Source organism: Dromiciops gliroides, chromosome 1 (assembly GCF_019393635.1).
Source record: "Dromiciops gliroides isolate mDroGli1 chromosome 1, mDroGli1.pri, whole genome shotgun sequence".
Classification (NCBI taxonomy): domain Eukaryota; kingdom Metazoa; phylum Chordata; class Mammalia; order Microbiotheria; family Microbiotheriidae; genus Dromiciops; species Dromiciops gliroides.
In genome coordinates, this window is record NC_057861.1 from 254621855 (window position 1) to 254635906 (window position 14052).

Sequence of the window (14052 nt, forward strand, 5' to 3'; positions counted from 1 at the left end):
TTTTTGTTTTTTTTTTTTTTTTTTGGTTTGGTTGGTTTTTATGCTAGGCAATGAGGGTTAAGTGACTTGCCCAGGGTCACACAGCTAGTAAGTGTCAAGTGTCTGAGGCCAGATTTGTACTCAGATCCTCCTGAATCCAGGGCCAGTGCTTTGTCCACTGTGCCACCTAGCTGCCCCTTCACGTAGGCTTTTTTTTTTTTTTTTTGCAAGGCAATGAGGGTTAAGTGACTTGCCCAGGGTCACACAGCTACTAAGTGTCAAGTGTCTGAGGCCGGATTTGAACCCAGGTACTCCTGAATCCAGGGCCGGTGCTTCACCACTGTGCCATCTAGCTGCCCCCTCACGTAGGCTTTTAATAAATGTTTGTTGGATTTTAATCCAGCAGGAGTCTTTAATCAAAGAGGTAGAAGAGGGGCAGTATGATAGAAGCCAAGTGAGTTGAGAGTGTCATGTCAGGAGAGTGGTAGCATCTGTCTAAAGCCAGGTTGCTGTGGGGATCCAGTTACCCCATGAGGAAGAAGCTGTCCTCTTGGAATATCTTGACTCTTAGTAACCAGGAAGTGCGTTTGAAGAGCACAAAAAGAAAATTAACAGGGTTTGGTAACTGACTTTTCTCTCGTATCCAAAGAGAAAAACTAAGAATTTTTAAATGGGAGATTAAGTAAATGTCATTGCCATATAGAGAGAAGAAATAGCAGGTTTATGTGAAAAGAACATCTCAGTTTAGGATAAATGAAGTAGGATTTGTAGGTAGAAATTCCCTGAAGGCAGCTGGAGGTACAAGTCTGAAACTCTGGAGAGGTCACAGGTATATTTTCTTATGGCTCTTTGAATTGAAGATAATGAGCAGCAAGTATTTTTTCGGGTGGCATTTTGTACTTATATTCAGAAGCAATTTAAAAACTGTACAAGATTATAGGCTCATGATATCAGAGTCCTAGGTCTTTTTTTGTTTGTTTTGTTTTGTTTTTGCGGGGCAGTGAGGGTCAAGTGACTTGCCCAGCGTCACACAGCTAGTGTCAAGTGTCTACGGTCAAATTTGAACTCAGATCCTTCTGAATCCAGGGCCGGTGCTTTATCCACTGCGCCACCTAGCTGCCCCCATTCCTAGGTCTTCTTATCTAATTATTTCTTCTACTGAAGAGGAATTCTAAGACATCAGAAATGGAATGCATACTAAGGATACAACAGAAAATATACCAATTAAATAATAAATAAAATTCCAACTTTGTAGTTATTTGTCTATTTATTTTAGAGAGATGGAGCTGGAGGATGCAGTGTTGAAGTTTGAAGTCAAGAAGATTTAAGATCAAGCCTACTTAACTAGCTCTATGACTTTAAGCCATATCATACCTCTCTGAGCCCTTAAGCAACGCTAATATGATGTTATAAATGAATCGATGAGTAGTAATTTTATTAGGTGTCTACTATGTGCTAGGTACTGGGGATAAAAAAAGAAATAGCTGTTCTCAGAGTTTGCATTTTGATTGGGGAGACTACCGGTACATATACAAATATGTGCAGAATAACTACAATAAATTCAAATGCCTTTATTAGGAACTTATCCTGAGCCAGACATCATACTAAAACGGGGGATACAAAAAAGAAAAAGGAAAAACAGCCTTTGCCCCCAAGGAAATTACATGCCTACATTCTAACAGGAAAGATAACACATAACTAAAATACATAAAAAATAAACCAAGTAAATGGAAGAGAGTCTTAGACTAGGAACAAGGGGAATTGAAGGTGGGATGGGGTAGATGGGACACAAGAATAGGTCTCTTCCATGAAATGCCCCTTAGGCTGAGTTTTAAAGGAAACCAGGAATTTTATCAGGTAGGAAGAAGAACATCTTTGGCATGGGCGACGGCCAATGAAAAAGCAGAGAGACAAATTGCTTTCTTTGAGGAGCAAGGTTGCAATCTTCATTAATGTAAGTTTGCTCAGTGATTAAAAATCCTGGGGCCTTTTCATAGATTTGCATTTTAAAAGCAGATCTTATCCATTTCTACACACACACAAATACACATCTTTATACTTTGTACTTGAAAGTGGAGAGTCATTTTATCTTTCTCTTTTTGTGTCAAAGCTCGCAGCGAGAATGCCAAGTCCTCTCCATCTCAGAGGCGCCGACGGGAAGATTCCACATCCACGGGAGAGTTACAGCCTATGCCCACCTCTCCTGGGGCTGATATGCAGAGTCCTGCTACACAGGATGCCTTGTTTTCCAGCCCACCCCCGTTTCGTTCTTCAGGTAGGATTCCTCAAGGAATTGCATTTTAGCCTAAGCAGCAGGAGGGTCATTCTGGGAATGACTCAGCCATTAGTTACTAGTTTATCGATATTTGAAGTAGTCACGGTAATCAAAAACATTAAAATACCTACTAGGTTCTTAGTGGTCTCACTTTTCTGATTTCATGCCTTTCCCACCAATAGAACAGAGGAGATTAGCACAGAAAATTGGACATTTTAACTCTTTCTGAGATGATGGAAAAGAAAGCCATAGTTGAAGCTCACAATCAATTGAAGAGGTGGCTAGATAGTTGGGCTTTCTTTTTGTTTGTTTGTTTTGGCAGGGCAATGAGGGTTAAGCAACTTGCCCAAGGTCACACAGCTAGTTAAGTGTCAAGTGTCTGAGGCTAGATTTGAACTCAGGTCCTCCTGAATCTGAATCCAAGGCCAGTGCTTTATCCCCTGCGCCACCTAGCTGCCCTGGGCTTTCTTTTTTGATGTGGCCTTTGGCCTAAACAGATAATGGTTGATACTATAGCCACACTTACATGGTTGGGAGCTTTAGGGGTTCTTTTTTTTTTGCCACAGTGTATGTGGCAAAGTGAAGGAAAGTCTGTATTTGTTATCTGATGAGCAGTATGTATATGTATAAATACCATTCCAAATGTCTAGGGTTTTTTAAGATAAACTATTTCTGACAGAACCTTGACTTTTAACTTTGCTCGATTCTGTATTGTCGCTTGACGTTGCCTAATTTTACCTTTAAATTTTGTTCTTTCTGAATTTCGAGAAGATGAATCTCTCAAATATAATTTTATTTAAAAGTAATTGTGGGGGGCAGCTAGGTGGCACAGTGGATAAAGCACCAGCCCTGGAGTCAGGAGTACCTGAGTTCAAAATCCGGCCTCAGACACTTAACACTTACTAGCTGTGTGACCCTGGGCAAGTCACTTAACCCCAATTGCCTCACTTAAAAAAAAAAAGTAATTGTGTTTATTGATAAAGATGATAAATGAAACCATCCTATCTGACAAAAAAATACTCTATCATGAAACTCTGGCCAAAGAAGACAGTACCATTACTTTGTATGCTCGTTAAGAACATGATGTGATTTCACAGTAAAGATCTAGAACTTCATTTTTAGTGCTTTTTCCTTCAGTTTTGAGACCTATTTGCTTCTGCAATCCAAAACTTCTCAGTAGATCTGAGTACAGAGCTGAATTATGACAAATTAAGACTGCCTACTGAAAAGGTAATCAGTCATTTTATGGAAATATTTATTACCTCTAAAACTTAGAATAGCCTGAGTCAAAATAAATTCCTAATCTAAGGGCTTTTCATTGTCCTTCAACATATGGTACTTTTTAATTTTCAATTTAGACATGCTACTATCTAAAGTTCTCATTGTAAAACTTACTTTGATTTCTGTAGCTATTCCTCTTGAATTTGATCTCAGTTCACCCTTGACATATGGTACTCCCAGTTCACGAGTAGAAGGAACTCCAAGGAGTGGTGTTCGGGGAACACCAGTGAGGCAGAGACCTGATCTTGGATCTGCACGCAAGGGTCGTCAAGTAGATCTGCACTCTGATGGGGTAGGTGTCTCAATCCTACTTTTCTCATTGGTTAATTTAGAGAAGATGCCATGTTTGCAGTAACAGCAATATTTTAACAACAATAAACTTTGAAAGACTTCACTACTATGATCAAGACAATTCCAAATTCCATACATGATGAAAAATGCTGTGTACCTCCAAAGAGAGATCTGATGAACTCTGCATGCAAATTGAAGCGTATTTTTTTCACTTTCTTTACTTTTCTTGTTTTTTGTTTGCTTGATTGTTTCTTGGATGTGGTTTCTTTTGCAATGTGGCTAATATGGAAGTATGTTTTGTTTATCTTCTAAATGTGTTGGGGAAGGATGGAGAGGGAGGGAGAGAATTTGAAACTCAAGATTTAAATTTTTTACATGAAATTGGGAGATATCTAACAAAATAAATTAAAATATTTTTAAAACAAAATATTTAAAAAGAAGAGATGCCATGTGTTAGTTATTGCTAAAGAGACCTGAGGGATTTGTTTTCTTTCCAACAGCCAGCTGCAGAAGACGCAGTTGCAAGTGAACAGTCTCTTGGCCAAAAACTTGTGATTTGGGGAACAGATGTAAATGTAGCTACATGCAAAGAACACTTTCAGGTGAGCTATTTGAGTTCAATATCTATATTTTTGGAACATTTTGACACTTTAGTCTCTAAAAGCATTATAAGAAAGTAACAGGCAATATGTGGCAGTCAAACTAAAGTCCCTTTGAGCTCTAAATTCTATAATTCTGTAAGTTTCTGAATGGCATTCAAACCTAAGGAAAACACCATATCATAGAGGGTTTAACATTATTGAGATGTGCTAATTTGCAGGAGATGAAGAAAATGGACTGTTACTTGTTGCTAATATTTGCTTATTCTGTAAAGAAAGAACAAAGTTGATGAGAGACAGCATGGTATAGTAGAGAGAGAGTTAGACCTGGGGTCAAGTCCCACAACTGATATAAAATGACTACGTGACCACGAGTGGGCAAGTCAGTTAATCTCCTAGTGTCCTAGGCACCTCTCTTAAGTCTGAGAACAGGTATCATCTTTATTGGTAGAGAGAATTTCTCATGGAGAGCTCTTTATGCTAATAAAATCTCAAGTCCAAAAAAAAAATTTTTTTTTATTATAATGAGCAAAGTATTGACACTGCCTAAAACATACCTAAGGGATGCTCATTACTCAAATTATACTGGGTTAATTTTCTTTCATATTTTCCCCATTGTTCAGCGATTTCTTCAACGTTTTATTGACCCCTTGGCCTCAGAAGAAGAGAATATAGGCATAGATCTCAATGAGCCTTTATACATGCAGCGACTTGCAGAGGTAATCAGAGGTTTGGGGGGTGGTTTTTGTTTTGTTTTTTTTCTTACAAGCAAAAATTTTATGTATTATACTTTAGCTTAAGTGAGTAATTGTTTATCTTTCATTTTTATTCTTGTAGATCAATGTTATTGGGGAACCATTTTTAAATGTAAATTGCGAACATCTGAAATCATTTGACAAAAATTTGTACAGACAACTTATCTCCTACCCACAGGTAAGAAAGAAAGAAATTATTTTAAAGTGAATTTGGTTTTGCTCCTATGTGGTCCATATTAAAGCCACACTTAATAGAAACTCCAGGAAATTAATTAAATAGCTTTCTCAAATAAATTTTCTTAAGTGCTTTTTTATTTGTTTTTAGGTATCAGAACTTTAAATGTCTTTGTAATAATTGAAGACAAATTTTTCCAAAATGTATTACCTACTTTATTATGTTCTTAAATCATATCACACATATTTTAGTTTTCTTTTTGGTGATTTCAGAATGTCACTGTAATATAAATTATTGCTCAAAGAGTGATTCCCTCAGGCTCTTGAAATATGTGAGGCTATTTATTAACTCCTACTCTAAATGGCTGCTGTTTGCTGTATTTTTTGAGTTACTTTATTTTCTCTTGCTTCTTAGTCACATCTTGCCACTCTTAATGTGCCTTCATATGAGGCCCCATCTACTCCTCTAATTGACTATTTCTAATCAGATGTGTTTTTATCCCCTTTAGCAAACTTCTTAGAAAAAATAGTACATGCCTAGTTCCTCTTCACTTCCCACCACATTGTCTTTTCTCTAACCAGACTTTTATACTCACTGCCCCCCTAAACAAACATATCCTATGCTGTTCTGAGTGCTCAAGATATCCCCATACCTGGAATGAAATATATATGGAATGACATGTTTCTGATACATATATCTCACATGCGCACACGTGTTGTGTGTGTGTGTGAGAGAGACTGACAGAAAACTCTTGGATAAGCACTGTAAATGGTCAGTGAGCTCAATTCAGAACTGAAGAGAGGGAACCTTGGTTGCATTTTGAGAACATTAATAATTCTTCCATTGAATGTATATGGCTAAGATTCATGGAAAAGCATAATCTTCAAAGAATTGAAATTGCAAATGACAAAAAGCAATGGAGAGAGAGAGATAGTGGTTGTGAGTAAGTTCATCATCCAGGAAACATAATTAGAAAATAAGGTTGGAACCTGGAAGGACTTGCATGAACTGATGATGAGTGAGATGAGCAGAACCAGAACATTATACACAGTATCATCAACATCATGTGTTGATCAACTGTGATAGACTGGATTCTTCTCACCAAACAATGGTACAAGAAAGTTCCAAAGGACTCATGATGGAAAAGGCTCTCCAAATGGGGCGGGGGGGGGGGGGAGGAAGAACTGTGGGATATGGAGGCTGATTGAACCATATTAATTTCTTTCCCTTTTTTCGTATTAATATTTTAATTCTGCAATATTTCTGTTGTTTTTTTCTTTTGGATGTGACAGAGTCTGATATTGTTTATATGTGTTTCTGAGCAGTGTATTATCCTTTCTTAATATTTAAATAGATTGCTTGTAAAATCAGTTCAACAACACATGTAAGAGAAAGTGTTGTGGCAAATCTTTTTTTTTTTTTTAATAAAAGTATTTTATTATTTTCCAGTTACATGTAGAGATAGTTTTCAACATTTGTTTATATAAGATTTCCAATTTCAAATTTTTCTCCCTCCCCCCTCCTCTAGACAGCAGTTAATCTGATATAGGAGATGTGTGTGTGTGTGTGTGTGTGTGTATAAAATAACATTTAACATATTTCTGCATTAGTCATGTTATAAGAGAAGAATCAGAGCAAAAAGGAAAAACCTCAAAAAAGAAAAACAAAAGAAATAGTATGGTTCCATCATGAGTCCTTTGGTATATAACCTATATCAGATTACCTGCTGTCTAGGGGAGGTGGGGGGGAGGGAGAAAAATTTGAAATTGGAAATCTTATATAAACAAATGTTGAAAACTATCTCTACATGTAACTGGAAAATAATAAAATACTTTTATGATTAAAAAAATATATAAGGTATGGCTGTGTAACGAGCAAATGATGATTAGTATACTACCCAAGTGTGTGCTGACCCTCACAGAATCGTGCCAAAAAGAACATTTACAATTCGCTGGGTAGATTTACCATGAAGGATTTATAGGAGAGCATAGGCAACACTCCCAGTGAAGGTATAGATTGGTTTCATTTTGTGCCTTTGAAGAAATCACATTAAGATCACCAATCCATTGTATACTTATTAATCGTGACACAGCCTATTAACATGAAATTTTCAATTGTGTATACTACTTGAAAATAGATGTAAATACATTTTTGTGTTTGTAAGAGACTTTTTTTTTTCCCATTTCGTTTAGGAAGTTATCCCAACATTTGATATGGCTGTCAATGAAATCTTCTTTGATCGTTATCCTGACTCAATATTGGAACATCAGATTCAAGTCCGACCATTCAATGCAGTGAAGACTAGGAACATGAGAAACCTAAACCCAGAAGGTAACATTTTCATAATTGGAAAGTGTACTTCTAACAGAAAATAAATGAGACATTTTGGTAAAAAATCATCAAATAATATTACCATTTCCTAATTGAGTTTTGTGCTGATTTTCTAAGTATTTTGGTTCAACCTCATCCTAAGATGAACCAGAAATTCTTCTCTTTGAGGTTTTTTGGTTTTTTGGGCTGGGCAATGAGTGTTAACTGATTTGCCCAGGGTCACACAGCTAGTAAGTGTCAAGTGTCTGAGGCCGGATTTGAACTCAGGTCCTCCTGAATCCAGGGCTGGTGCTTTATCCACTGTGTCACCTAGCTGCCCCGTCTTTGAGGTTTTTTTGTTGTTGTTTTGGTTTGGTTTGGTTTTTTTGCAGGGTAGTAGGGGTTAAGTGAAGAAAACTCACCCAAATGAAAACAAGTCAAGAAGTAATTGTTGAGCCACCTATGTACCAAGCATTGTACAAAATATTTCTATACTGTGGAGCATAACAAACATGTAAAATATACAGTTTCTAATATAGTTGGGGAGAAAAACTAAAAATATGAAAGTTAAATAACGATACAAGAAGCTAAAGCTGGAAGGGGCCTTCAGAGGTCATGTGGTCCAACCCCTTCATTTTCCAGATGAGGAAACAAAGGTCCAAAGAAGTTTTGGATTTGCCAGAGGTCACACATGTAGCAAGTGGCTTAATGTGAGATTCAGACCCAGGCCTCCTGGTGCAAATGCTAAAACTCTTTACAGTGAAAAATAATAAATGGTAAAAGATGTCCCTGAACAGCTGAGATGATATGGCTGATACACAAGCTGTACATGTGTCTACCTACAGCCACTCAGAGGAAGAAGAGAGTTCTCTGAAAGCTTGGAATGGCTTCATATTATAGATAGGATATTAGCTGGACCTTGAGAAGTAGCCAGAATTAGAACAGACAGGGAGAAGAAAAGCAAGCATTATGGATGAGGGTAAAGGAAGTGGTTTGGGCTGGATGGTACCATTCAGGAAATTGAGTGTTTGAAGAGAAGGCTACAAAGATGAATTGAGACCAGACTGTTGAAGGCTTTGAATGCCAGACCAAGGGCTTTCTCCTGTTTTTTGTACTAGAAGCTATTTAGATATTGGAACAATGATGAAGACTGGTAGAATATAAATAGGTGAGGTGAAGCTGGGTGGCACGGTGGATAGATAGGCCCTGGAATCAGGAGAACCTGAGTTCAATTGTGGCCTCGGGAAGTTACTAACTGTGTGACTCTGGGCAAGTCCCAATTGCCTCCAAAAAAAAGAAAAAGAAAGAAGAGAAATGAGAATATAACTTGATGAAGTAGGTGACATGGAAGAATTTCATGGGAAAGGGCAGCCAGGTGTTAACATTGTCTACGGGGGCAGACCGAGTTTTCAGTTATTTCAAGAAAAATTCAGAATACAGGAGAGTTTGACCAAAGTAGAGTCAGGGAGAAACAATAGAGCAGTAAGGTGGGTGAGAGTGGAATGAATTTGAAGATAATGTGAATGATCAAAGTATTGGTGTGTTTGGCAAAATAAAGTCATATTAAATGTAGAAAAAAAAGGAAAACTAGGGTGATTGGTTGACTAATAAAGCAGAGTAAATTAAGGAAGGGATAACCAGGAATGTTTGGGGTAAGGGATGGAAGCAAAAAATGAAAAGACAAAGGGTAACATGAGTTATAGACATCTACACATATGAACGCAAGAGTAGAGTCAGATTCAGACAAAACAGTGAAGGCTGGGGCTGTTCCAAATAGAATATTCATATGTTAGAATGTGCCTCAGAAAATAAAATCTAACCTAGACATAGGAAAGCCCTAATCTCTGCACAGGTGTCATTGTAGGAAGTAGGATTGGCTAGGTCCTGACAAAGTTGAAAAGGCCTTTTCATATCTAAATAATGCAGGAAGGAGTATCTGGTTTTTAGAATTTTATAATTTGCTTAAATGGATCTCAGAAGTAGAATCCAGGAAGAGTACTTCCTAATCTTCTGCTACCTCCTTTATTTTAGCTCTTCATAGATGAAAATCTGATCAATCCCATACACATCAATTATTCAGCATTAATTATTAAGCCCTGACTTTGAGTTAGGCACTAAGAATACAAACATAAAAATGAAGTATATAAAAGTACATACAAAATAATCACAAGGTAATTTTGGGGAGGACACCACTAGCAGTTGAGGGAAATTATGGTGCCATTTAAACTAAGCTTTAAAAGACACTCAAGATTCTAAGAGATGGAGGTGCAAGGAGAAAGCATCCTGGGCCCCCAGAGAGGAAGTGGAATAAAGGACCATAATAATTAGACAGTGGTGTATTTCTTTCCCCTCATTATAGATATTGATCAGCTAATTACCATCAGTGGCATGGTAATCAGATCATCCCAGTTAATTCCAGAGATGCAAGAAGCATTTTTCCAGTGTCAGGTTTGCGCCTTTACCACAAGAGTTGAAATTGATCGTGGCCGGATTGCTGAACCTTCCGTATGCAAGCACTGTAACACGAAACACAGCATGGCACTGATCCACAATCGCTCCATGTTTTCTGACAAACAGATGGTATGTTGTAGCCTTAGTTAGCTTGGCTTACTTACTCTGACCCTGACAAACAACCCCCCACCCCCAATCCTCTGCCCTCCGTGGCAGTTGGTTGTCTTGACCCAGAATTATTCCTTTTCTGAGGTTGTACTTTATTTTGATCTGGGTGGAGTAAAAAATTCTAAAGAGTTTTGAATATTAACAGAGAACTATAAATGCTTTCTCATGTAATTTCCCAAAATTGTAGTATTTTTAAGTGGTTGAAATAGTATATTTTCAATCACTGTTCAATCATTACTGTCATAACAAAATTCCTTTTTAATTTTTGGAATTTTGATTCACTTTCATATTTTATAATTCTTATAGAGCAATGAAAAGGTTTAATTTTGTGTTGGTTTTTTAAAATATGGATTTGGGTTACAGAATATTTTTCCACTTACTATTTAGGAAGTTTGGTTTTCTTCTGTCCGTCTCTATTCTGTTAAGAGTAAGGAAATAATTCATTTAAATTTTGCTTAAAATTAACATATTAATTTTCAGTGTTCTCTTATTAGATCAAACTGCAGGAGTCTCCTGAGGATATGCCAGCGGGACAGACTCCTCACACTGTAGTTCTCTTTGCTCACAATGACCTCGTTGATAAGGTTCAGCCTGGTGATAGGGTGAATGTTACAGGTGAGAGGGATGTACTTTTGTACTAACACAACCAGTAAAATATCTGGGTAGTTCAGTTATGAATGGGAAGGCAGAATGAGGATTCATAAAAACTATATTTAACAAGCTAGAATGATGGGTTCTATCTAATAATATGACATTCAATAGGAACAAATGTAAATCTCTACACTTGGACTTTTTTTTTTTAAATCAGTACCAGATCAGAGATATGTCTCTCTCCTTGTTTTGTTTTTTTTTAAAGGGGTGTGGGTGGGGTGGTAATGGACTCAAAGTTCTGTATCCAGTGCAATGAAAGGTAACATTTAGTCTACATTCATGGGTGTACAGTATCCAAACCAAGGTAGGTGGTCCAGCTGTCCTGCCCAGATCAAGTCCAGGAGTATTTTGTTCAGTTCTGGGTGCCCCATTCCAGAAAAGGCAGTGAGGTGGCTTATCCTAGATTACACAGCTAATTAGTGACAAGGCCATTACTCTTGACTCCCAGGCTAGTCTAGTGTTCTTTACACTGATGCTTGTGGGGGTGGGGGTGGGGGACATTATTTGTGCTAGCCAGTAAAATACCACAGTGACATTGATTGTGGGAGGAAGGGATCTTGACAGCTCTTTGGTCCAGGAAGGGGAGTTTGAAATGAATCAGACAACTTGGATGACATCCTGCCATCACTTAACTGCCTGTGACACCATTCTCATCCTTAATTCTCTTGGATTAAATGTACAAGGCTGTCAGCTTACATTGATTCCAAGAGAACTAAGGATGAGAATGGTGTTGCAGGCAGTTAAGGAAAGAAGAGGGAAAGGTGTTGGTCTTGATCTTCAAACACATCAGCTCCCTTTTTAATTGTAGCTTAAATGATCTGCCAGGTACAATCTGTCTCATCAAATGTGTATTGAGGGAAGGGGGTTGTAGGTCGAGGTATATACAGAGGAACATGCATGTTGATTTTTTGTCTAATATTCTGTTGGGGCTTCTCCTCAGGGATCTATAGAGCTGTTCCTGTTCGAGTCAATCCAAGGATGAGCAGCGTCAAATCTGTCTATAAGACCCACATTGACGTCATTCACTATCGTAAGACTGATGCCAAACGCCTTCATGGTCTTGATGAAGAAGCTGAACAGAAACTTTTTTCAGAGAATCGCGTGGAAATGCTGAAGGAGCTTTCCAGGAAGCCAGACATTTATGAGAGACTTTCTTCAGCCTTGGCTCCAAGCATTTATGAACATGAAGATATCAAAAAGGTATATAGGGACTTTAAACTTAGAATTGAGAATTATTATAATAATAATAGACACTAAATAGTGCTTTGAGGTTTCCAAAGTGCTTCACAACAAGTGTGGGAGAGGTAAGAGCTATTATAAATAGACCATTTTACAGTTGAGGAAACTTAAGCAGACAGGTACGGTGACCTGCCCAGGTACACACAGCTACTTAGTGTCCTAGGCTAGATTTGAATTCAGGTCCAATGCTCTGTCAGCTGTGCCATCTAGCTACGTAAAGTGTACGAGCTACAAAAATACTAATTCATCAAATTTTTGGTGAGATATCCTGCAAATATTGGTTTTTATTGTGAGGTGAGAGATAACCATTACCTAAATTTAGCAAAATACTTAGAAGATAGCTTTAAGATTACCTGTTCTCATGCTTATAAGAAAAAATTGAATCTTTATAGACACGGGAAAATAATGTACTAGGCTGTGTTCTATCACTGATGCTATCTCTCCTTGAGTCTTTTTCCTGGATCTTTATCAGCTTTATGATGAGAAAGTTCACATATAAAAACAATTAAAAAACACTCTTTACATAAATACAGATTTAAATAACCGGAGAAATATTTATTGTTTATGGGTAGGCTGAGCCAATATAATAAAAATTATTATCTAAATTATTTTGCTTATTCAATGCTATATAAATCAAACATCCAGAGAATTATTTTACCGAATTAGTAAAAAATAATAACAAAATTCATCTGGTAACGGTTAAGAATATCAAAGGAAATTTAAAAATATAGGAAAGGGGAACTAGCTAATCTCAAATTCACTACAAAACTATAATTGTCAAAACAATTTGGTACTATGTAAGAAATAGATGTTGATCAGTGGACCAAATGAGGTACACAACTTACAGAAACAAATGAGCCACAGTAATGTAATGTTTGATAAATCCAAAGATTTCAACTATTGAAACAATTCGCTATTTGAGAAAAATCGTTGGGAAAACTGGAGAGTAGTTTGTCAGAAACTAGGCATGGACCAAAATCTCATACCATGACCTAATATAAGTTCAAAATGTGTGCGTGGGGGGCAGCTAGGTGGCGCAGTGGATGAAGCACCGGCCCTGGATTCAGGAGTTCCTGAGTTCAAATCCGGCCCCAGACACTTGACACAACACTTACTAGCTGTGTGACCCTGGGCAAGTCACTTAACCCCAATTCCCTCACTAAAAAAATAAAACAAACAAACAAACAAAAATGTGTGCGTGGTTTAAACATAAAAGGTGATATATCATAAGCAAATTACCAGTCAAATCTATAGATAAGGGAATGATAGTTCATAACCAGATAAGAGATAGGCTTACAGAAAGTAAAATGGATAATTTTAATTCCATAAAATTAAAAAGTTTTTGCAAAGAAAATCAATGAAGAAGAAAGTAGGAAACTAGGGCAAAAAATCTTTACAGCAAGTTTCTCTGTTGAAGGTCTCATTTTTTAAAGATAGATAGGAAACTTAAAAAAAAAAAGATAGGAAACTGATATGAATTTATAAGAATAAACAGTCATTTCCCAATTGACAAATGGTCAAAGGCTATGAATAGACAGTTTTCAGACAAAGAAATCTAGCTTATTAATATATACATGAAAAAATGCTCTAATTGACTAATAGTAAGATAAATGCAAATTAAAATAACTGAGTTTACCACTTCACACCCATCAGCTTGGCTAAAATGACCAAAAAAAGGAAAATGACAAAATATTGGAAGGGATGTGGGAGAACAGATGCATCACTGTTGGAGTTGTGAACTAGTCTGACCATTCTATAGAGTAATATGGAACTGTAGCCCCAAAAACTATTAAACTGTGTATACCCTTTGATCCACTAATACTGCTACTAGATCTGTACCACAAAGATCAAAAAAAAGGGAAAGAACATACATATAAA

The 14052-nt window shown here is 37.0% G+C and overlaps 1 protein-coding gene across 1 annotated transcript in view; it reads left to right on the forward strand.

The window, feature by feature from the left end:
• MCM4 (minichromosome maintenance complex component 4) overlaps window positions 1-14052 on the forward strand; it is a 34069-nt gene that overhangs the window by 4940 nt on the left and 15077 nt on the right. Inside the window, exons 3-11 of the mRNA XM_043975230.1 lie at window positions 2090-2254; window positions 3664-3827; window positions 4327-4428; window positions 5049-5144; window positions 5263-5358; window positions 7548-7686; window positions 10025-10245; window positions 10779-10899; window positions 11876-12135. Coding sequence (XP_043831165.1) covers window positions 2090-2254; window positions 3664-3827; window positions 4327-4428; window positions 5049-5144; window positions 5263-5358; window positions 7548-7686; window positions 10025-10245; window positions 10779-10899; window positions 11876-12135 — 1364 coding nt within the window. The remainder of the gene's footprint in view (window positions 1-2089; window positions 2255-3663; window positions 3828-4326; window positions 4429-5048; window positions 5145-5262; window positions 5359-7547; window positions 7687-10024; window positions 10246-10778; window positions 10900-11875; window positions 12136-14052) is intronic.